Raw genomic sequence first — 21,844 nt, forward strand, 5'->3', positions numbered from 1 at the left:
AGAAATAGAGAAAAGGAGGGGAAAATAGAGAGGGGAGGGAGAGGAACAGAGAACATTATGCACTGCTGAGTTTTCCATTCCTTTCCCAGCATTCCTCACCTTGATCCAGGAAACTTTTTGGAGTTATGATTTTTTTATAATTGTTGTAATTGTTCACCATATGAAACGATGGCAGTCATATGAAATGCATTGAGAAGCTTTATAAAAGCCCAAAGACGTCCCTGTCCCTGATGAGTGCAGTGAGAGGAGCAAATCTTACACAACACACACAATCTAATAAGATGGATATTTCTTGAATGTAAAAGAACCTGGCAATTATGCATAACAACAATTAACTTTGAACCATTACTAACTGAGGTCTTGTGGTTGAGCGTATGACGTAAACCTGCTTATGGTAAATCAATCCATATGGACAATGTATACAGAGTACACAGACACAGTATAGATTATTTACACATATGCACCTTCACAACACACCTCCCCCCAGTCTGGTTAATCTATCTCAGGCCCTGGAGGGAGAGCAGGAAATTCCACCATGACCCCCGTAGTTCACAGTGCAGCCGGCCAGACTTGGGTCATTCCCCCCCTACAGTCTTTATCCTCCTCTGTCTCTGTGTCTCACTCACACAGACGGGGGTGTGAGACTGTCTCACTACTACACGTATACTGTCGATCCTCACTCCTATGCATTACTGAACTGCTGACACACACATACACACACACACAAGCTGGGCAGTTGGAACGGGAGTTCAAAGACTGCAGCGTTGATTTTGTTTCAGTTTTCAATCACAATATTGGAGCAAAGTCCGTAAAACCAAACTACAGGCCAGAACGTAATCAACCCTTTTGCATCATCTCACCTTTCTATGGCCCCGACTCTTTGATCTAAACCAATAAGAGCTAAATCTCACATATGTCCAACTAGACTTTTGGAAAAATTCTTGACTTGAGACAATTCTTAAGAAAACAATTACTTTACTGAGAACACGTCAGAAAATTTGCAAGTTGAATACAAATTCTAGTGCATTCAAGTCCATAATCCATTTGTTCCATTTTTATCAATCACATGGGCTTTAAATACAGATTATGTTGGTAATTATAAGTTTTTTTTGTTTGAATAGGATGCATTTGCAAAGAAAAGTGTCCAGTAATTGGCTCTATTGTGTACGCGTCATTTCGAGCAGGGGTTAATAATTCATAGAGGACAAGAGATCCACTGGTTTCTCGTGACTTTGTTGGATTCCGCTATGACTTGTGTCTCGCTCTATGTATGCTGGAATGTGAGATAACACTAGTATGCGTTTTGTTTTGAATAGAACGCGCTGATTGGCCAAAAGAGATTCAGCCATTTGTCAACATTCTGGAGATACCTTATCGTCAAAACCCATCGAGCATTCACTCACTATGCAGTGGTGAGGGCTTTGAATGCGACTAGGACACTGCAAAGTCTGAATAATTGAAAAAAATTAAACTAGAGAGCAAAAAGAGCAAGGGAGATGAGGAAAAGCAGGTTTAAGGGGGAGAATGTCAAAACCTGAGGAGATCAATGCATTCCTAAGCTGTCTAAGGGGGGTTGTTGGCCCACAACATGGTAAATAACCTCTTTGACTCCTCTACTCTTCTCTGTTGACTCCTGAAATGAAAGGTGACACAGAAAGGGTCATCCTAATGAATACCACTACACACAGAACAAGGACGTCACTATGTACCACTTAAGGCTATTAAGGAATTTAGGCCGATTTGAAATAAAAGCGACAGTCTCCGACAATGCCTGGGAGCTGTGAATGTGACACGGTCTAAAACTGGGACAATTTGGAGAACTATTCTCCTTTCCTCGAAATCTAAATTTGATTTGGGAAAGAGACTTAAGTTCTCCAGGTACCACATGACATCTGACACGCTCAGACACCATTACAAGCCCGTTCACAGACGAGAGATATATGGTGTTGTGTTCTGTAAGAGCGCCGTGAAAGCAGCATACTGATTCCTTTTGTGTTGAGGCAGAAGTATGAGGAAGTATTTGAGGAGGGAAGGGAGTATACCATGGGTAGGGGGAGGTGTCTGTGAATGCAACCCCTTCATTTAGACTTTAAAGCTATCCTCCTTACCCCTAGGGTGCTCACATCCCATTTGATATAGAAGCAAACCCAACAGGTGCCTTCTCATTAAATATGAACATACAGCTTCGCCCCGTGGCCAAGAGGGAACTGATGGTTGTGTTGGGGAAGAGCAATTGTGGTTAAGGAGATGTGAAAAGGGGGTTTTCAGAAAGGCGTTGAGTGTTTGTGTGCACTTATACTGACCCTCTTTCTTTGCGGCGATATCTCCAGTCTCATTAGAGCGCACTTGTTGAGGGTGTTCAGTCTCCTGCAAATACAGAACATGCACACATATGAAAAAGGGCGCTTTTAAAATGGCCATTCACCCCCCAAAATTACTGCAGAACTCAAACCAAACCCCTCTGCCGTGGCCCAAGTGGGATGTAAGCTAGAAGAGTGGAAGAGACACGATGGAGAGGGAGAGAGCGACAGAGGAGAGCTTGGTGCACCCGGGCTGGGTAATGAGCTGCTGAAGGATAATCCCCACATGAGGAGGAAGAGAATGAGAGGAAGAAAGAAAAAGGAAAGAGCGGAATGAAATCTGCTGGAGTGGGCGACGAAAACTTGGGGAGGGGACCGAAAGCTTATACCCCTCACACCCCCCCACACACCCCCCACCCAGCCACCTGGACAAGGGGAGCGAGGAGGGTGCCGGGGTCCACCCTCTGGAGAGCTCTTAGAGCAGATCATGTAACAATAGAGAGATGAAGAGATGAGAACTGAGAGATAGTCTGGTGGGGGTTAAAGGCTGAGGGACACTGAGACACTGAGATGATGGTTTCCAGATGCATTGAGGGGACACCTGCTGTGGTTTATGACTGAGAGGCCGAATTTATATAAAGGGGTCGACTCCATTAAAGAGCCATTAACCTCTAATTCATATGCTAATTCATAACTCAATGGCAGAGCAGAGGACAGGCCGCAGATTTTTCAGCCGATGGTGTTTGCCACATGGTGGTGGAATTGTACAGACATAAACTGTCTCATGTCACCAGTGCAACAGACGCCTGCGGCTTCAAATTAACAATCGTGTGAACCCCTGCTCGCCCCAGTTGTGGGCAGCAAAGAGGTATAATGGCGCACTGCATGAAGAGAACATTGCGTGACCGTGGCATGCAGCAGTAGCGGGTAGGGGCGAGATAACGCAGGACAAAAGACTCTAATGTTTGAGGCAAACGCTATCAGCCACAGAAAAAAAAAAAGAATTCAAGAGTGAAGAGATGAAGACAGGGTGGACAAGGGGAGAGAGAAGGGTACATGGCTCCGAGGTGCTTATCAAGACGTTCTTTCATCTTAATCTGCAACTTTCCGAAGCGTGCCACCATTTGAAGTTCTGCCCTCGTGGTTTCACAGAGATAGGATAAGGAACAGAATGGAACTGAAAGTCAGAAAAGGGAGATAACATTTAGGAGAGGAATGACTTTGGAAGACGTCTCACCTGCAGAGCGCCTCAATGGCGTCCCGATCCAGGAAGTCATGGTCTTTGGTGACTGAAGAGATGTCAATGGGAAACAGGGAATCTGGAGATGTGGCAAACAGAGAGAGAGAGAGAGAGAGAAAGAATGAGGGAGGAGAGAAGGAGCAAAAGTGGATGAGAGAGGGAGAGAGAGACACATTGATTGGATCAGCATGTTGGGATATAACTGAAGATACACCCCCTGCCCCATGACACCCACCAAGGCCTTTCCGTCCCACCTTCTCCCCCACACAGCCTTGATGAAAAGCTAAAAGAGGAAGTAGCGTCTTAGCCGACCAAACAAACACAGCTGCAGCTTTCAAACCTGGCAGGCAGGGGGGATGTGGAGCACGGGGGGTGAAAGGGGGGCAGGGGATTGATTGAAGAATGACAATAGGTACTCCACAGTTCCTCAGAGGTCCCACTTCCTTCTCTCCTTTTCTCTGCCGTTTCTCTATTTAATTCCCTTCGCGTTAAAATCTTCCCGTTCTTACACCCCGCTCAGCGCGAGGCTGGACCGACAGACGGAGAGACGCACGATGGAATGTGTGGACCCAACCCGAAAAGGGAATCTTCCATCTAAACCCTTGGGGGGTGAGGATGATAAGAAACCGGCATTCTATTCAACGAGGCCTGCGTCTTCAGCCTATCAGAGGGCTTATCTTTAGTGGGGCAATAGTCCTGACGGCGCAGACAATGGAGGCCGCACGCACACACAGGGGAAGGAAAAATGTGTCGCACATCGGCATGAATTCCGGCTCGTGTGAGGGCGGCGACAAGAGAGCGACCTGCGAAACTGCAACTACTGTGACTGATTGAAGACTACAGAAGGCTTCCATGTTCTGTGTGCGTGTGCATGTCCATGTGCGTGTGTGTGTGCGCGTGTGTGTGTTAAAAAAACGACTCATCACCTGTGCAAAAACACAATGCATTTCCTCTTCCAATAGGAAACCCTGCACAGTTCACTGACAATGAGAAATGGATTGTTGACAGCCGCGGCTCGGTCCCGCTGTCAAGCTTCCTACAGCTACAAAAGGTCAATAGATATCCATACGGTGTGCCATTGTGTAGTTATATACGGAGTGTAAGGAATGTTTAGTGTGTGTTGGTGAGTGTGTATTTAAAACTCAACAGTCCTGGCAAAGCGCTCTCTCCAGAACATCTGTCAGTGTGCGGCCGAGAAAAATGTACATGTAGAAAACGCATATTTACATGATAGAAGATAAACGGTAAGGTGTGTGTGTGTGTGTGTGCAAGATGATGACTTTGCTCAAGCATAAACCAAAGACGCACCCCTACCAAAGGAAGGTTTCGCTGTGCACTTTGGTCATTTGAAAATTTGGGTATGGATCCGATTTAGTGCTACACCAGTTCATGAGATTAAGGTATTGCTATCAACTTCGGTGGAAAAAAGGATATTGTCTGTTTGGATAGTAACCATGGTGATGTTAACCAAACATTCTGGATTTGCCACCTAGCTTGAGTACATTTGAAAAACTGATCGAATAGGATGATGACATTTATTCCATCTATTCCTGGCTCCTGTCCTCATTCTTTCTTTCCACTAATTAGCCCCAGTTTCCCTGCCTTCCCTCTAAACTAAGCTTTGAGACATACAGTTTTAATTTAGAATGGTGTTTGGTGAAATAGAAACTTTCCAAAGGCACATCTTGGAAAATCTGACTTTACCAATGGTCCCAATGTACCTATGTCTTTGGGACACAGCGCTTGTTTGAATGGAATTTGTTCTGCTTTGATTATAGCTAGATGTGGTGGGGGAGGGTGTGAGGGAGGGGGTGGAGGGGGCTGTCCTATAGGGGTGCTTACCTTCGTAAAGCTGTGCGTACTGTGGAAAGCCTGCAGCTCGGAGCCAGGTACAGGCCTCTTTGGCTTCAATCTCTGCAAAGAAGAAGCACAGAGGCTCGTTAGGAGCTGAAGGTTTACTTCAAACACAAAGTACAGAAGTGAAATCACACATCGGCACAGGAACAACATAGGCTTTCTCCCCATAAAGTGAAGATTGAGCTTTTGAGCCTTTTTATCTCTTTAAAATATCAGATAAAGACCAAGTATACTTTGAATCTGAGGACCTATATGTGCTTGTGAACCCTTTGACCTTATTATCTATCTCACACTCGGTCACTCTCCTCTCACATGCTCCTAAAGCTACAGCTCAAAGCGTTGGCCCGCAAATTGTGTTAACCCCCTCACACGTCATGTGTGTGTGCCGCTTAAGCTCCTTATCCAGGTAAGGTCACTGTTTACATCTTTCACACATTTGGTTTCCAACCAAGGATTTCAGTAAAGGGTTGGTTCCCACATGACTTGAGTCAAGACTAGAAAAGACTGGCTATGAATGTACACTTTGTGGTAAGGCAAAATGCTTTTGAAGATACTATCAAATTCACATTAATCACCACTGCGGTCTTTTCGTGATTGCTGGGTGTTTTTCTCATGGATTTGATCGCCTAATAAAGTTTGTGAGCCCAGTTTGAAGTTAATGCGCTGGGTTAACAAATTACATTGAGACGCCTGGAAGTTTAGCCTGGAATATTGGTGTTTTTGTTCCTGTGAGATCCACGGCAGAAGATTTCCAGATAGCTCACTCGATCTGCTGGAAGGTCTTTAAGCGAAAATCATCTCCGGTTCCTGTTCCCACACAATACCAAAAGATAAAACTGTCAAAACATCTGTGGGTCACAATCCACTTAAGAAATGTTTACGGAATGCTTCGGCAAGACAACCCCACAAATTGTTACATAACTCTTCTTAGACGTTGGGCGTGAGATCTGTGCTTGTCATGCTAAGTGGTCTGGGTGAATGCTGAGGTCCACTGTGTGTGCCAGGAGCCGCGGGGATGTCTCCCAATTATCTGCGAAAGCCCTTTAGATGACATACGCCAAATGGTTGTCCACACCCCTGCCTCCTCAATTGTTCTATCACCCCCCACCCCCTTCTACAGCCAACGGGTTTTAGCAAGGGGACAGACAGAAAGTGTGTCTCCTTGACTTTACAATGTCTCTAGTGGAAGCGAGTACAAATGTAGCACAACCCTGAGAAAAACCTGTAAACAAAACCAAAGGAATAAAGACAGGAAAAGACACTAATGAAACATGGATGAAAGTGGACAGTCAGGTTAGCTGTTACACCTCAGGGCTACATTTAAAGCTACATTTAAAAATTACACCAAACATTTTACTACAGCTCAGGAACGGGATAAAAAAGGAGATTAAACCCTGCATGAAAAGAACCCAGTAAAGACAGAGCCGACCAGTCAGGGAGGTCAGAGGAGGACTGCTGCTGTAAAGCTTCTGGGCTGCACCATATACCAGCATTTACATACCAAATACAAGCCTAGACGGCAGACACAACGCCTGACAACAAGGTGTGACACGACAAGACAGGGTGTCCACTCTGCCACTGCAGGGGCCAGCATGACACCAACATGCGCCGCCAGGGTTAAATAACACCTGAATGATTATGTTTTACCACCGTTTCGACAATTGAGGCCTATTTTGTCCTCCGGATGTGAGCTAGAATGCAGGAGAGCCTGTGTGTTTATGTGTGTGTGTGCGTGCTGGGCCGAGTATTTTTGGAGTGTAGTGAACCCAAAGGAACGCAGAAACCAAAGGATAATTATACAGCGTTCTTGAAAGCAGGCACTGCATAGGGTTAAAGATTCTTGTGTGTGCACATGCAAACGTGTGTGTGTTTGCAAAGACCAAACTTATGCTAACAGACAAACCACTCGGTAGATTGTAAAGCTATTGAAATGCAAATTAGACATACAAACACATAGTTAACTTTCTGCCCCCAAAGCCCACAAGAGCTGCGGGTTCTGAAAAGAGCTTTTGGAGGCGACACTGGGAAGTCGTGTCAAATCGGCTTCACAGTGACTAACATGGAACTGGAGCAAAATGTACATGGTTTGCCAGCGGACCACATTGTGTCTCCATTCATTCATGGAAGCGAAACAAGAATATTTTTCTTGTCTTTTGTTTGCCTTCAGGAAGTGGACAGGGGCATGGAGCATCTGGCACAAACAACCTAACAATAGAGCCCTGCACACACACACACACACACACACACACAGTGATATGTAAAAACTGATGGACAAAACAAAGATTATAAAAATAACTTCCTGCAATCATCGGAACCCTACAGATTCCTTAACTTGGCTTCTTTTTGGCAGGTTTAGTTTGACAACTCAGGATTTATGGGCGTTTTTTTTATCTTTTGCCTTCCCCACTGTCCATCCAAATTCCTCAGCTCTCGCAAGGGAACTACCTCACTTCCTCTTCCTGCTTCCCTCACAGGAAGAGAGTCGAGCGGCGCTGCAGTGGCCGCCAACCGCCCGGCAATAAGGCCCTGCCTTCGTTTGTTCCTGGCTAGATAATAGGTGGGGAGGCAGCCAAGACAAACAATCACTCCGGCGATTGTATGTACTCGCCTAGGTCCTCATGGTTTGGGAGAGCCACGGTCGTGTTGGACAAGTGTTTACCGGCAGCGACTCTTAAATGTGACAAGAAGAAAGATGATCATGGAACAAACTCAAGTTCAACACCTTCATAATGAATGTATTGGGTGTGTGTGACTGAGCTCTACAGTAGTTCGTCCTTTGCTTACAAGCTGTTTAAAGAGAAAGCCCTCAATCACAGATGCAGCTAGTTAGTCTCAAACACAGTATGAACCAGTCGACACGTACGTCAAGCGACTTCCGATTAGGACTCATCTGTTGTGGCACATGATAAGGAATCTACAACATCTCTCTGGCAGATGGCAGAAAGCAACCTATGGTAAGGACATCCACTAAACCGGTCCCCTGTTTGGATGCTGCCTGTCTGGCTAAGAGACACACCAACAAACACACAGATTAATCTGTGAAGTCCTGGCCAGGCCAGAACTTCTGGTCCTGTTGTTGGGAGCCACACAGGATGTCTGAAACACGTTCATCAGACAGGACACAGACACAGATGGGTATGTGGTTAAAATGGATACATCTGTATAACAGTTATATGAAATAAAAGTGTTCTGTCTTTTATGATTAAATGTGTGGACCGATGACGGTGAAACTTTAGAGCCATGTAGGTTCAGGTGAATATGAATGAGCAGAAACATTCTCAGCAGGAGAGTGAGCGAGTGATTTAGGGTAGATGACTAAGAAGATGCTAATAGAGATTTTATATGGATCACAAGTAGCTTTTCTTGTGTAGTTCTGCCAAAGCTGGAGCGTTGTGCAGCCAGGCAGGCTTAAGCTTCTCCCTCAGCGCAGCACTGTTGACTTCTAAAATTACCCAGCAGCGCCCTATGGTCTTCCCCTCCTTTCCTTTTCCCTGCTCTCACCCTCATCTGCTCCGCTCGCTCTGCTCCGCTCGACTCTGCTGGCCCCTTCTCTTCTCTCCTTTCCTGTGGCAGGAAATTCTCACAATTGCTGGCCAAAGCTTCCCTCCAGCGCAGGAGGCAGTGGGGTCTGGCTTGGCCCAGTCTGAATGCTCAGCTCCACTGGGAGTTTGTTAGCAGCCAGCAAACAAAGCAATCTGCTCCCCACCTCAAAGGCTCTGCTGCATACACGGCAAGCTGGAGGTCAAGAGTCTGAATACAGTTATCGCCGGCAATGGGTCTTTGAAGTAGGCAGGTTGAAGAAGAATGCTTGACTAACAACTGCTGTGAATTGAGGTGGCTTATCTGGAATTAGCCGATCATCTCCACGTCTCAGGGAGCCCACTGTAAAACAACCCGAAAGGCAATCAGAAGGTTCTTATCAACTCCAGGTCTGAGAGGGTCATTTTGAAGGAGCTGCAAAGTGGGTCTAGACAGGTGACAGATAAAGCAGGCCAGACTCCGTGGCTCAATACAAATCTACAATAAGCAAACTAAGAAGAACTAGACCGTGCAATGTTCTTCTGTCACCTTCACGATGACATTCACAAACTTCTGCTGCGGACATGAACCTCAAGTTTCTGGTTGCTTTACGATCTGACACTTGGTGAAGCTATTTCATGGCTGATCACGGTGTCCATCAGAGCTCAGATCAGCTTGACATCATCCTGAACAATGAGTCACAATGATAGCCTTTTAAATGTGAGCAAAATGAAATCCCTTCGGTGCTCTACTGGAATGCCAAGACGGGCGATAACAGCTTTCCATCTGATGGGTATCATGTTTAGCGATTGCACGGCTGAGACAGCTGGCGTTCCCTGAGAGGGTCCGGCTGGTCGGTAAGTGAGACATTGCCACGAATATCCCCATCTGGCTGCCCTCAAACCAGCCTCACTGACACAAACACACATATACACACACACTCAAGAATAATGAAGTTACCGCTGTGGCCCATCCTGGACATCAGCCGGCGTGGACTTGCATGCGAAAACCCACAGCTGTCCCAGATGGATCATCACAAAGCCAACCCCAATGGCCCCCGCTGACAGATTTATACTCACACAGAGGGGCCAGAGCTGTGGGTCAGGTGACCAGGTATACTCAAAGGCTCTGATAAGCTTCCAAAGCCAGATGACTGCCTACCTGCCGTGACCTTTGATCTTTTCATAAATAGATCTTAGGACAGTCTGTTAGTCATCGCGGTGTCAAATATTCAGCACAGGGAAGGTGAGAGCAAACATGGAAATATCTGTGTTTCTTCACACGACAGAAAGAACCCGTTTGTCTTTCAGCTGGATGTAAATCCTTCAGATAAGGGCCTGGGTTACTTCCTGTTTCACAAAGAGCGCAGATGAAATGTGCTTCCCTTCGTTTTCTTCCCTTTCAGAAAACCGGAAACCACCAAGACCTTTCGCAGCCAGAGAAGAAGAAACTGCCGTGTTGGGGTGCAGCGATTAAACATTCAATCCTCTGTGGCCGAGAAGGAGGCCAACGCTGACATGGGGGTACGATGAGACACTAATGTGGCCTTCAGGGCTCAGTCAAGTCACGCTCATCCATGGTGACTCGACTAGTGAGTTTGATCTTAGAATTCTACATGTGATGGAACCTCACAGTGCTCTTATCTGTCCTGTGCTTTAGGAAGCTGATAAAGGGCCATGTGTTGTGTGTACGGAGGGAAAAACAGTTAAAACAGTTGGGACAGAAGAGCAAAGCACACAAACCGAGTAAAACCTGTCAACACAACCGACAAACTTTACACAGCCACCATCCACAGAAGGCTGCATGCCCTAAAAATGGGTGAGCAAAAGGTCAAGGAGAAGGCAAAAGGCACACAAACTGTACAGGCAGAGTGAAGTGAGGCAATTAACGACCAAATGAGGTTTCACATTCTGCATCACCGCTCCGTTAACTACCACAAAGCAAAGTTCCATTTAAATTCGCTTGAAACGAGATTTGCGTGCGTAAAGGGGAAGATTCATCGATTTTAATGGTTAAAAAACACGCACGCTCGCACCCCGGGGATCACTCATAGCCGGGTGATGGGTGCGGACACACACATCGACATATTCTGGGCTTCTGAGGTCTTGTGAGCTGGAGTGAGAAAGTGGAGACGCGGAGTTCTGATGCGTAAAGCGGGAGGTCGCTTATCTGACAGCCCGCAGCGCTGATGCGCTCCAAGGGACTGAAACAAGCGATTCACTCAAGCTACGACCCAAACACATCTATTAGACTTTAATAAACTTTTATGAAGTAAAAATGTGAACGGATGATGTTTAAAATTACAGAAGGATTCTACAGTTTGCTCTCCATACAGGAAACCAGATAAACACAAGGTTGCGTTCTGTTTCTATAAATGACACTTTAAACGTTGATATTAATCACTCTTATTAAATGTACTTACGGGTCAATATCATTATTTAAAGTCTCTTCTGTCAGCAGCATAAGCCAATCTCCCGGTTGCGCCCGTCCGGTAAAGTGTGTCCGCCGTTAGAGATCCAGCATGAGGCCAAACCTGCTCGGGCTCAAAGTGCGGCTTGCATATGTCCACTGACCATTGCGCAAGACAGTAAATCCATGGTTCTAATGTGATTTAGGCTGAGCGATGGACGGAATTCCACGGTTTTCAAATCCTTCCAACGGCAGCGAGCGGCTGAATGAGGAATGTGAATGGAGCGGAGAGTGATTCAGCCTCTGGGACCGGGAGACTCCGCCTCCTCCCCCCGCCCCCCCCCCCCCCCCCCCCCCCCCCCCCCCGCCCGCTCCGGCCTACCTGATCACACACACGGACAAACACACACACAGACCCGGCGGCTTATAGCGCTCAAGGCGGAGAGAATAGGAGAACATACATTATAATAAATCTTATTTAGTTTAAGAAAACGCGGGAGAAGTGAGAGCAGTGAAGAAGAGCGAGTACAGCTCCCCTTCCTCTCTCTTTTTCTTGTTTCTGTTCTTCTCTCCTTTCATTTATTTATTGTGTTTCATTCTTATTTAATTCACCCTAAATCGCCCCGTGTTTACACATGTTACAGCTCACAAAATCGAAAGTGATTAACTCCACAGGACTCCCCCTCGCTCTTCACACCCCCCCCCCCCTCCCCCCCTCCTCCTCCTCCTCCTCCTCTGCAGGTTGCTTCGCATTATCATTAGAAAATAGTGGAGACAACTGAGAGACGCTCCATTGTGAGCAGAGATTAGTCTGAAAGGAAAGTGTTCCACGTATGGTAATGGCCTCCGCCGGCCCTCCGCCAGATCTGAGACACACACACACGCACGCACACACACGCACATACAGAGACCATTTGGACGTGATCGCCACCGCCTGTATGTCTGAATAACAGATAGTGCTGTAAGACCCGAGGAGTCAAGCCGGTTTGTTTACATCAACTTCAGGCTCCTATGCAACACAAGAAGTCTGTGCGAGATAAAATAAACTACACATTAACAAAAAAGAAATTTGGAACACCTTACATTTTATTCTGTCTCTAAGTAGTAACAAGGACTTGCTGATATTTTCTACAATCAATGTGTGTGTGTGTGTGTGTGTGTGTGCGCACGCGTGTGCGTGCGTGAAGGATACTCATAATTCATTTACTGTGCCATTTCATAACAGCCTGTTGCGCCCTTTGTTTTCCAAGAACCTCTCGATGACATCACCGTTTGTCGCCAGCAGCCGGTTTGGTCTGATCTCTATAGCAACGAACGCACAGGCTCTGAAGTCATGCAAGAAAAGGGAAATCCAGCTCTGTTACAAAGTGGCAGGGAAACGTGTAATGCAAACTTCAGGCAGCGCTAGGGAGGAAAAACAATGATGCAGAAACTCCTGGCTCCTCTGTGGAGCCGCTGATTCATCCATCAATACTCTAACACGCCCAGCTGTGACACGGAGCGAAGGCAAGGCCATCAGCATCTTCAGTAATTCATCAGTGTCTTATACCAACATGAAGTATAAAGCCAGGGTCTAAATGTGTGTATGTGGCCTGAATTGGCAAGACTTGGTTCCCATTAATGAGACTTAATGAGGCTGTCACCCAAACACAACGAGGGAGGAAGACTTGTGACCGTGCGGCTCAAAGGAAACGCCTCAAATCAACTTTCCACAAACACACTTGTGAGTTTTGACTGATTTATTAGACTGATTTCTCATCGCCGTATATCTAAAGCCAGAACTTTGAGGGACTTGGGTGGACTGAGCGTTTCAAACTGCATGTCTATGACGTAATGCAATGTAATGTCAGCACATCAAGTGAGTTAATTGAAAGCATTTGCGCGAAAGAACTCCTGCCATTTACGAGGAAGGATTAGAGAAACCTCTGGAGGTTTCTCTTCTAAGTCTGTGAGCAGAAGGGCTGGAGAAAGATCGTATGTGTGTGTTTGTGTGGGAAAGAGAGTGATAAAGAAGGATAAAGATGCAGGGAAAAGCATGAGAGGAAGCAGAGATGAGTGAGAGATTACCCAACAAGGCCAAATCCCACAGCCACGAAACCCGACCACCCAGATCCTGTAAGCGTAACCCCAAACCCACCGCAGCCCCGCCGATGAGACTTCAGGTTCAGAGCGCCGCGCAGAGACGAGTAGGGCGTCGAGCGCTCCGTCTGCGACTGCTGATAAATACACAATAATGCCCCTGATTGTTGATGAATGTGTGTGGTACAGCGCCAGAGATTAGACTGGCAGACTAGCAACTAACAGTGCTGCCAGTTGCTCAGGGGCAAATGTGTGTGTGTCTACAATTTTCATTCATCAGCCTGAGATGCTTGTTTGTTTTGTGATTCAGATGCAGATCAAATATACACACGTGTTTAATCAGGGTTTTGGACAAAAGGGAAGGAAACGTGGAGACACATCGGGGGATTAGAGTCTGGATTAACTGTCCACCTTCCAAAAACCAGAATAACACTGAAGGGGGGACAAATGGAGTTCATTACTTCTGTCTCAGAGGTTTTGATCTCAGCTGTGTTTAATCGTCTGTTAAGTCTGTATTTCAGTTTATCGGCAAATTTTTAGATCCGGATCAGGATCTGGGGACAGGATATGCAATATAATCACAGCCTCAAATCAGAGCCTTTGCAGCTATGGAGGAGGTATGTTACTAACTAAACTAAACATAAGCGGTAAAGACAAAACATAGAGGTTTAATGTTCATACAAATGTCCTGTATGCTGTGGTGACTTGTTCACTGTTGTGGGTTGTAAACTTTACTGTGTGACCTCTGACCCCGAGTCAGACAGGGAGGGGTTGAAAAACAGAGAAAGGGGGCATGAAGAAGACACAAAACATGGCGACCGAATGAGACGACGAAGACGCAGAGAGGTGGACAGAGAGGGACAAATCCAGAGGGGGTAGAGGATGAAGCAAGATGAAAGCGTTTTCCTTCCACACGTCCACAGAGGAGAGCCGTCCTCTGGCCTCGCCTTGGGGGTCAACACTCGCCACTACTGCCACCCGTGACCCCAAACAGCAGGGCCAGGTGAGGGTCAGCGGATGGACGTGTCAGTCCAGTATACACACACACACACACACACCAAACACCCAAGGCCGCGTCAACAAAGACACACCAAAGAGATAATGGGTCCGCAAGAGGTCATGGCAGCCCTCCTGTAACACAGAGAACATGCTCATAAGTGTGTGTGTGTGTATGTGTGTGTGTGTGTGTGTGTGTGTGTGTGTGTGGCAAACTCTGTAACGCTGCTTTTAGTCCTGAAGTGATCAAAGAGAAAAGAGCGCGTGTGTGTTTATGACAATGCAACCTCATTAATTTACTGTTTAGTTTGTGTGTGCGCGACAAGTTTGAGTCTGTCATTGATGCAGTTGGACAGATAATGATTTATCCACTGAGTGTGTGTGTGTATGTGTGTGTGAGCGAGAGAGTGAGAGAGAGAGAGAGAGAGAGAGAGAGAGAGAGAGAGAGAGAGAGAGAGAGAGAGTCTTTACAAAACAGGAATCTCCAAAAATAACTCATCCATGGTTTGAGGGGTTCAGCCCAATAAGACACTGATTAAAAACAGAACAGAAGAGAGAGAGAGAGAGAGAGAGAGAGAGAGAGAGAGAGAGAGAGAGAGAGCACATGCCTCCTTACACACAATGGTGAGGAGGAAGTGGAGGGAGACAGAGGCCTGGACCAGCACACACACAAACACGCACACAAACAAAGGAAGTGTGAAGCAGACAGTGGACCAAATGCCTTGCCGACACCCTCTCCGGGCTTTGATGGACTGACCATGATCACAATAGAGGCAGGAGGTTGACGCTCACACGCACACACACACGCACGCACGCACGCACATACACACACACACACACACACACACAATGGATCGGAGTTGTACTACCGCACATTTTTCTTCTGGAAGCCTACAACATGCTCCTCTGCTGGTGTAAGATTCTTTATGTTGGCTCAGTTTATCTATGAGGGTTCACATGTCCACCACAGCAATAAAGCTCCTTTGTTATTATGGCAGAAGCATGAAAAACCCGAGAAAAATGAGCCGCAGAGGCCGAGCCGCTGAAGACTCGCATTGTGCAAGAATAATGGGCTTTAAAGTGGTGGAGTCTTGCCACTGTGTTCGGTCGTGTCTACACACAGATGTGCGTACAGGCACACGCACTTTCTTCAAGGTGAATGAAAAGGCACAGACAGCATCTCAAGTGTGAAACCTGACAGTTGATTCTGCTTGAATAACACAAACAAGATGGGTTTTAAATGAACATTTGCTGCTGCATGTGTGACATAAACGTGTTCGCCTTAAAGTCTGAATCAACCATTGTGTTGCAGACGGTACAAACTTTGTATTTGTTCAGCTGTGCAAGGTGATTCATGCACCAGACACATACATATTCACACACACAGGCACATACACACTTACTGACTCATTTCCCTTTTTACTATGTGATAAAAATGTCGGAAAACTCTACAGTAACATGCAGGACTGTGCGTGGAGAGCAAACAACTAGGCCACAGTGTTGCTCCTGGTAGTGTCCTTAATGAAGTGGCAGGTTATATATTAGCCTGCTATAAACCTTCATTTTTATGCGAGCCTGTTAGATTGCAATCCGATTAAACAACTTTTATACTCATATAGCTCCATAATCATGTATTGGCTTCCTATCAGCGATGAAGCAACAAGTCGCATATCCAGCAAATGAAGGAATCCTATTAAATGCATCTACATATCTGTTTACCCCACATGTTTGCTTTAATTGCAGGACAGAGAAAACTCAGTAGAGGATGCATGTCAACACACTGGACGTGTTTAAACAGCAGTTTTCCATTTAGTTGCACACGGTTGTTTTACTTCTGTAAGCTGGTGTGATGTGAACTGGGGGCCATTAGTACCCAGAATCTGCTGAAAAGGTTAATTTTGTTAACCAATTGACTGTAAATCCTGCGCTTTGAGCACCGCCGCCGACATCTTAAAGGAGTTTAAACACAGTTAGCCTGTAAAACACAACCATATGTGGCTTCTGCTCAACCTCGGGTTTGGGACAAAAGGCAGAGTGGATTATTAGCTGCCGCTAATGTGTAAATGCTAAAGCAAACAATGTGTAAGTTAATGCATGTGTATGTGTGTGTGTTCAATGTGCATGTGTGTGTGTCTGCGTAAAACAACTCCTAAAAATATGTTAAATCAGGTGTTATTCATTGATTCGCTGACAATCTAACTTCAGACACATCTTTATAAAATGAGGTCATCAGGATAATGAAGACATCAACAAAGGGAGGTGCAGAATCGCCAGAAAATCCACTTATCAGCAAACTGTTCTGATGTCCTGCTGATCACGATAAAGGAACTCGGACAAAGAACACACACACACACACGTATGTTGGCATGCAGGCAGCCCTATGTGTCGCTCATATTTTTCACATTAGTCATGCAAGGGAAAGCGGATTAGCGACGGTTTGCTTTACAGTGTGAGAGACGGAGGGACAGAGGGGCGAGAGGAGGAAGCGGGGTGAGGGGGTTTGTTAGGGGCGCTTAGAAAGAGACTTTGAGGAGTAAGAATCACTGTGTTTGACCAGTAAAAGCAGAAAAAGATGAGAAACAATGAATGAGATGACACACAACAAACCAAAGCAACCAACCTTCATCTTTCTGATCAAGTATTACACATTCTAACTGACTAAAAAGCTTCACCACTGTAGGATAGGTCTTGTATCCCAGAGTCTTTGCTAAGACTCAAACTAGTGTTTTATGATGCAGTTATTATTGGACTGAGAAATCTAAATAACAGGAACAAGGTTGGGCTTTGGTGTGATTTATTTTTACAAGCTCAAATACGGGAGAAACCACATTTCAACATGTAAAGGATCACTGTGTGTGCGTGAGAGCACATTTTCTGAGAATAACAAGAAGTGGAGGTCTGCTCGGGGGGAACCAGCAGAATAGTTGGGGAGTGATTAATGATGCCAGCCATATGGCTGTGAGGTGAACACAGGAATATTCTGGCCCGCGCTGTAACGCCTGGACATTTCTAGGATTCCTCTTCCAAACCAAGTGGGGTATCATAATTACAGTCGGGAATCATTTGTTTTCTTGGATCCCTGATTTTCCAAATTGAACACACGAGGTAATCAACTGGATAAAATGGTCTTCCTCATTCTGAATTACTATACTGTTGTAAACTTTGCACACGTCCAACTTTTCGCCAAATCTTCATGCTTGAGCTTTTTGTATCATTTTACTTTGCAATTAGTCAAAGCTGTGATTCTGCATAGACAATCTCTTCAGCCCACACAATGCAAACAACATTTAAACGTCATCTTCAGTCAGATAGTCACCACGTGTGTGAGTGTAGTTGCTGTTCTGTGGCTTTTGGCTTATCAAAGTGACGACAGGGTTAAAATAACCATTGTTCCAGAGCCAAAGCAGTGACAAGAGTCTGTAAGAATGTGAGCTGTGCTGATGGTGTCTGACATCATGATGAACTATAGTGGATAAGACAGAGTTGGCATATGGCTGGGGTAGTTGGAACGGGTGCCAAAGACATGCCAACCGCTTTTCAGCAGCAATGAATCACAGGGCCGTGGCAGCTGGGTTTACTTTGCAAACCCTGCAGTCTAATTTGTGTTAAGTTGTTTGAATCAGGAATGAGACAGGAGCAGATTGATTATGATGTGCTGCAGGTTATAGGAAGGAAAAACAGGTGTGCATGTGTTGTTTGTGTGTGACTGTCTCTCCCCGACATGCAGACCTGCGTTCCTTCGCTGATGTTCTATCATGTTTTGGCGGTTTGTCTTCTGAAATTCCAAAGTACCAAACCTCCACTCTAACTCAGTCCAAAACCATCCAGCGAGTAACACAGGAAGTTGATTCTTCACTCTTCTGTGTTCTGACCCATGACCTTCTCTGAACCCTGACCTCGGGTGAGCCACGTGAGACATCTAGGCTGTCACGACAAACACAAACCAGGTTCAGCCGGGAGATTATCACTGAGCCAGAGTTTGCTTTGTGAATGTGCCGTGAGCAGCCCGGAGAATAAAGGCAGAATTTCAGAGTGATGTCTGCCTGCTCCAAAACCTCTTATGGCTGCTGAGTCCTGTGTCATTACTAACAGATAAGATGAGAGTGAGCGCCTCTGGTTGATTGACAGATCAGAGATGAAAGAGGGAGGTGGGATAAAGGCTGAAATCAAGCAGATGACAAGGGCCTGAAATCAAATCACATTTATCTCTTTGATGCTGCAGAAAATAGAAAGTCTCTTATAAAAATATGAACTAATCCCTCCTCAATATTTTGACACAACGCTCTCAGTAATTAGAGTTGCTTTCAGTCATCCATCGCTCATGGCTGCTCGCTATGCAAATGAAGACGAGAGCTGACATTTAATTCGTACCTAATCAGAACTACTCAGCAACTCCTTTTGGCTACTTGCAGATAATTCAAATACTTAGCCTTTAAAATTCCAGATGCAGGTGTATGTATGATTAAAAACGTTTCTTTTCTCTTGCTGTGCGCTCGCAATTTTCCGCCCTTCAACTCTGGGCAGATAAAGCATCAGTCGTTCGGCATTAGATCATTTTTCCAGCGACAATCTTGACCTACTAAACCAGGGACGGATGTGAGATTCACAAGACAGACTCTCCCTACGCACATGTCGGACGTAAGGAGGTTCAGGTACTTGGACGTGTCACACTGTGGTATGTGTGTGACGCACTTGGAAAATAAGCAGTGATCAACACGGCCTGTTATTGATAGGATTATGAAGGACTGACTTCAGTTGGAGAATCTAAATGTTTGTCTTAATGCATAGCTGACCCACATCCGGCGCACGGGAATCCAGGGAATCTGGTGTATGGAGGTTAACACAAATAAACACAAGGAAGAGAGTTTATTAGATTAGCTGTGTTAAGGAGGCAGCAGCATCTATCTACGTATGCAGAGACAAACTTGTTGTGTTTGGATCAAGACCCTAAGGCTTCTTTCCCTTCTAAAAAGGAGAAAAGCTTGACTCAGGGTTAAGGATCAAACAGCCATCTGCTAAATAAAAATAATTAAGTAAAGATTTACAAGCTGTGTGACTGTGATTTGAGGTCTGCAGGCTTTCACAGCAAAGACCAAACTCTCTGTCTCACTATCTGTCTTACACATAGACACACACACTTGGTTTATTTGCGTCAGGACTTAATGGACACCAGTGATGTGCTTGCGGGTTTGGAGGTTGGGTGATGAACAGGAGCAGCAGTCAGTCCTGTGCCTCCCACCTCATGCCGCTGCTGCTCATCCGTCCCTGGGGAGCCGGAGCTAAACTCTGGAGGATTGAGGGAGACTAATACTGTCCAGCTGGAGGTTGGCAGCAATGACAGAACCTCCATATGCCCAACAGATTGGGCTGCGGCTCAGTTCGCTGACCCCTCTCTGTTTACGCATTTCCCCCTCGTCCCTCAGGGAGGTGAATAGGAAACTTGAAACAGAGACACTAGACAGTTATATAGAAACACAAGAAACACAAGCTGAAGATTTTACAAAATTCAATGACTCTCACAAAAATAATGTCAGAACTTGGTCATTGACATTGTTGTTTTGTTGTTGTTGGGTTTTGTTGGAAGTTGGGAGTTTGGAAGTTCTGATCTGATTAAGTGAACAACAAAATATCCCAGAAATCCTCCAACTTACAGGACAAGTATTTTCTCTATTGATTAAAAACCGTAGACTGGGGTTGTTGAACATGAGCACACATGATCGTCTATTTGTGTACATGAAAATCTATGATGTCTTACTTGAACGCATTAAGTTCAACGGGACATCACAAGACACGAGGTCTCACCACAAACAATCATCCCTGTTTTCTCAACGGACAACAAAGTCATTATGATTCTTGTTTTGAGACAGTGTGTCACAAGGGACAAACATCACTGTGGAAAAAAAAACCTTTGCCTCCAGAACCATAAAACATTAACAAAAACCCTTTCTTGTCCAACGGCCTTCAGGCAGTAAGCAAAGGACAAGCAACTTAAGCTGCAAGCTGCTGGGTTCCAATGTTGTTGTTCACCCACAGAACTCAATCCTCAAACTATTGTGAAGCTTCAGACAGAAGAAGAAGAAGAAACAGAACCTGTTAACTATTCATTACGTTTCAAATGAAAGCTATTTGAGAAAGGCAACACCACACACACAGTCACAAACATGCTAGAGGTCGGCTGATAGCTGCCTCATCACCTCAGGCAAATTCAAACAAACACTCAGTTTCATAACATTCCCAGAATGCCTCGTTCAAAATGTTATGGATCGGCCATTTTGTTTTGAACCCCGGTCTCCACTGAATGCACAATATTGTGTTCAAGAAAGCAGAGAGCCGCTTTGTGACCCGACAAAGCATTTTAACCCAAGAAATGCTGAACACACACCATCTTCACTGACCCTGACCCCAACCACACACACACACATTAAGTTGTCAGAGTGTCACTTAGCCAAAATGCTAATGCTAAGCGCTCCAGTGCTTGCATTATTGCCAGCTGTAAGGAGTTAACGTGGAGTTTGGCCTAGAATGACACAGAGGGTGACAACAAACAGTCAATGGCCCCGTGTTCACTCGTTCATGGTGGCAAAGGGGTCACGATCCCTGAGTGACTACAAGGTGAAAGATCATCAGCAACACCTCTTGATGAGCGGGAGAAGGACACATGAAGTGGGTGGTCAGACTACATAGAGATTATGTTAAAGGTCTGTGAAGGTCCCCGTACGGATGAGCAAGGAACAGGGGTGAAGGCCGTCTCAACATCTGACCAAACACATGACAGGGGATGAAATGGACAACAGAGGTCTTTTAAAGAAAGCCCACAGGAGCTGGGAGCTTAGATGATACAGGGCCAACATAGCCGCCTTTGTTGCACTAAACAGCTCGTGATTGATCGTAATTTTGCCTTGACACAAACTCTTCCTTTGAGCTCCTCGGAAAAAAGCTTTGGAAGGTCCAACCGAAGCCTGAAGGCACCCATAACTCTGATGCATTTTTGTCTGTGTTAACCTTCGATTCTTCCCAATACGGACAACTTAAACATCTCTATCTGACAACAAACATATTTACAACGCTGTTCCTCAGATCTAACAAAGTGCCTGGAGGAGAGTTTACAGGTTCAGGGGCCGCTTTAAAAACGGTCCTCAATTTTTCAAGTCACTTGACCGTCAGGGATCTTCTGATCCTCGCGAACACAATGACAAATGCAGAGTGGAAAATGTGAGGAGACGGAAAAGGGGAAGACGTCCTAGTCGGAAGAGCCTCCTCATAAATAAAATATGCCAGTCACTCCGGAAAATGGAAGAAATAATTCAAAAACCAGGTCAGATGTGAGATGAGGGTGGTGATGTGATGCGAGACCTATTACCTTCCTCCTCTATCTACCTCCCTGCCATCTGTTATTCATTCAGCCCTGCTATGTCCTTGGCACATCTACACGCTGTTTGTATCT

The 21,844-nt window shown here is 45.6% G+C and overlaps 1 protein-coding gene across 2 annotated transcripts in view; it reads right to left on the bottom strand.

Annotated features, from left to right (window-relative positions):
* dlc1 (DLC1 Rho GTPase activating protein) overlaps positions 1 to 21,844 on the bottom strand; it is a 70,201-nt gene that overhangs the window by 10,854 nt on the left and 37,503 nt on the right. Inside the window, exons 1-4 of one of the 2 annotated variants that reach the window (XM_076145202.1) lie at positions 11,339 to 11,601; positions 5,383 to 5,454; positions 3,538 to 3,619; positions 2,304 to 2,367 (exon numbers count right to left, since the gene is read on the bottom strand). In XM_076145202.1, coding sequence (XP_076001317.1) covers positions 2,304 to 2,367; positions 3,538 to 3,619; positions 5,383 to 5,454; positions 11,339 to 11,351 — 231 coding nt within the window. In that variant the 5' untranslated portion in view covers positions 11,352 to 11,601. Of the gene's footprint in view, positions 1 to 2,303; positions 2,368 to 3,537; positions 3,620 to 5,382; positions 5,455 to 11,338; positions 11,602 to 21,844 lie in introns of those variants that run through there. The other variant, XM_076145200.1, reaches the window with a different exon arrangement.

Source organism: Genypterus blacodes, unplaced genomic scaffold, assembly GCF_046128005.1.
Source record: "Genypterus blacodes isolate CSIRO-AG114 ecotype Tasmania unplaced genomic scaffold, CSIRO-AGI_Gbla_v1 ptg000030l_1, whole genome shotgun sequence".
NCBI classification, from domain to species: domain Eukaryota; kingdom Metazoa; phylum Chordata; class Actinopteri; order Ophidiiformes; family Ophidiidae; genus Genypterus; species Genypterus blacodes.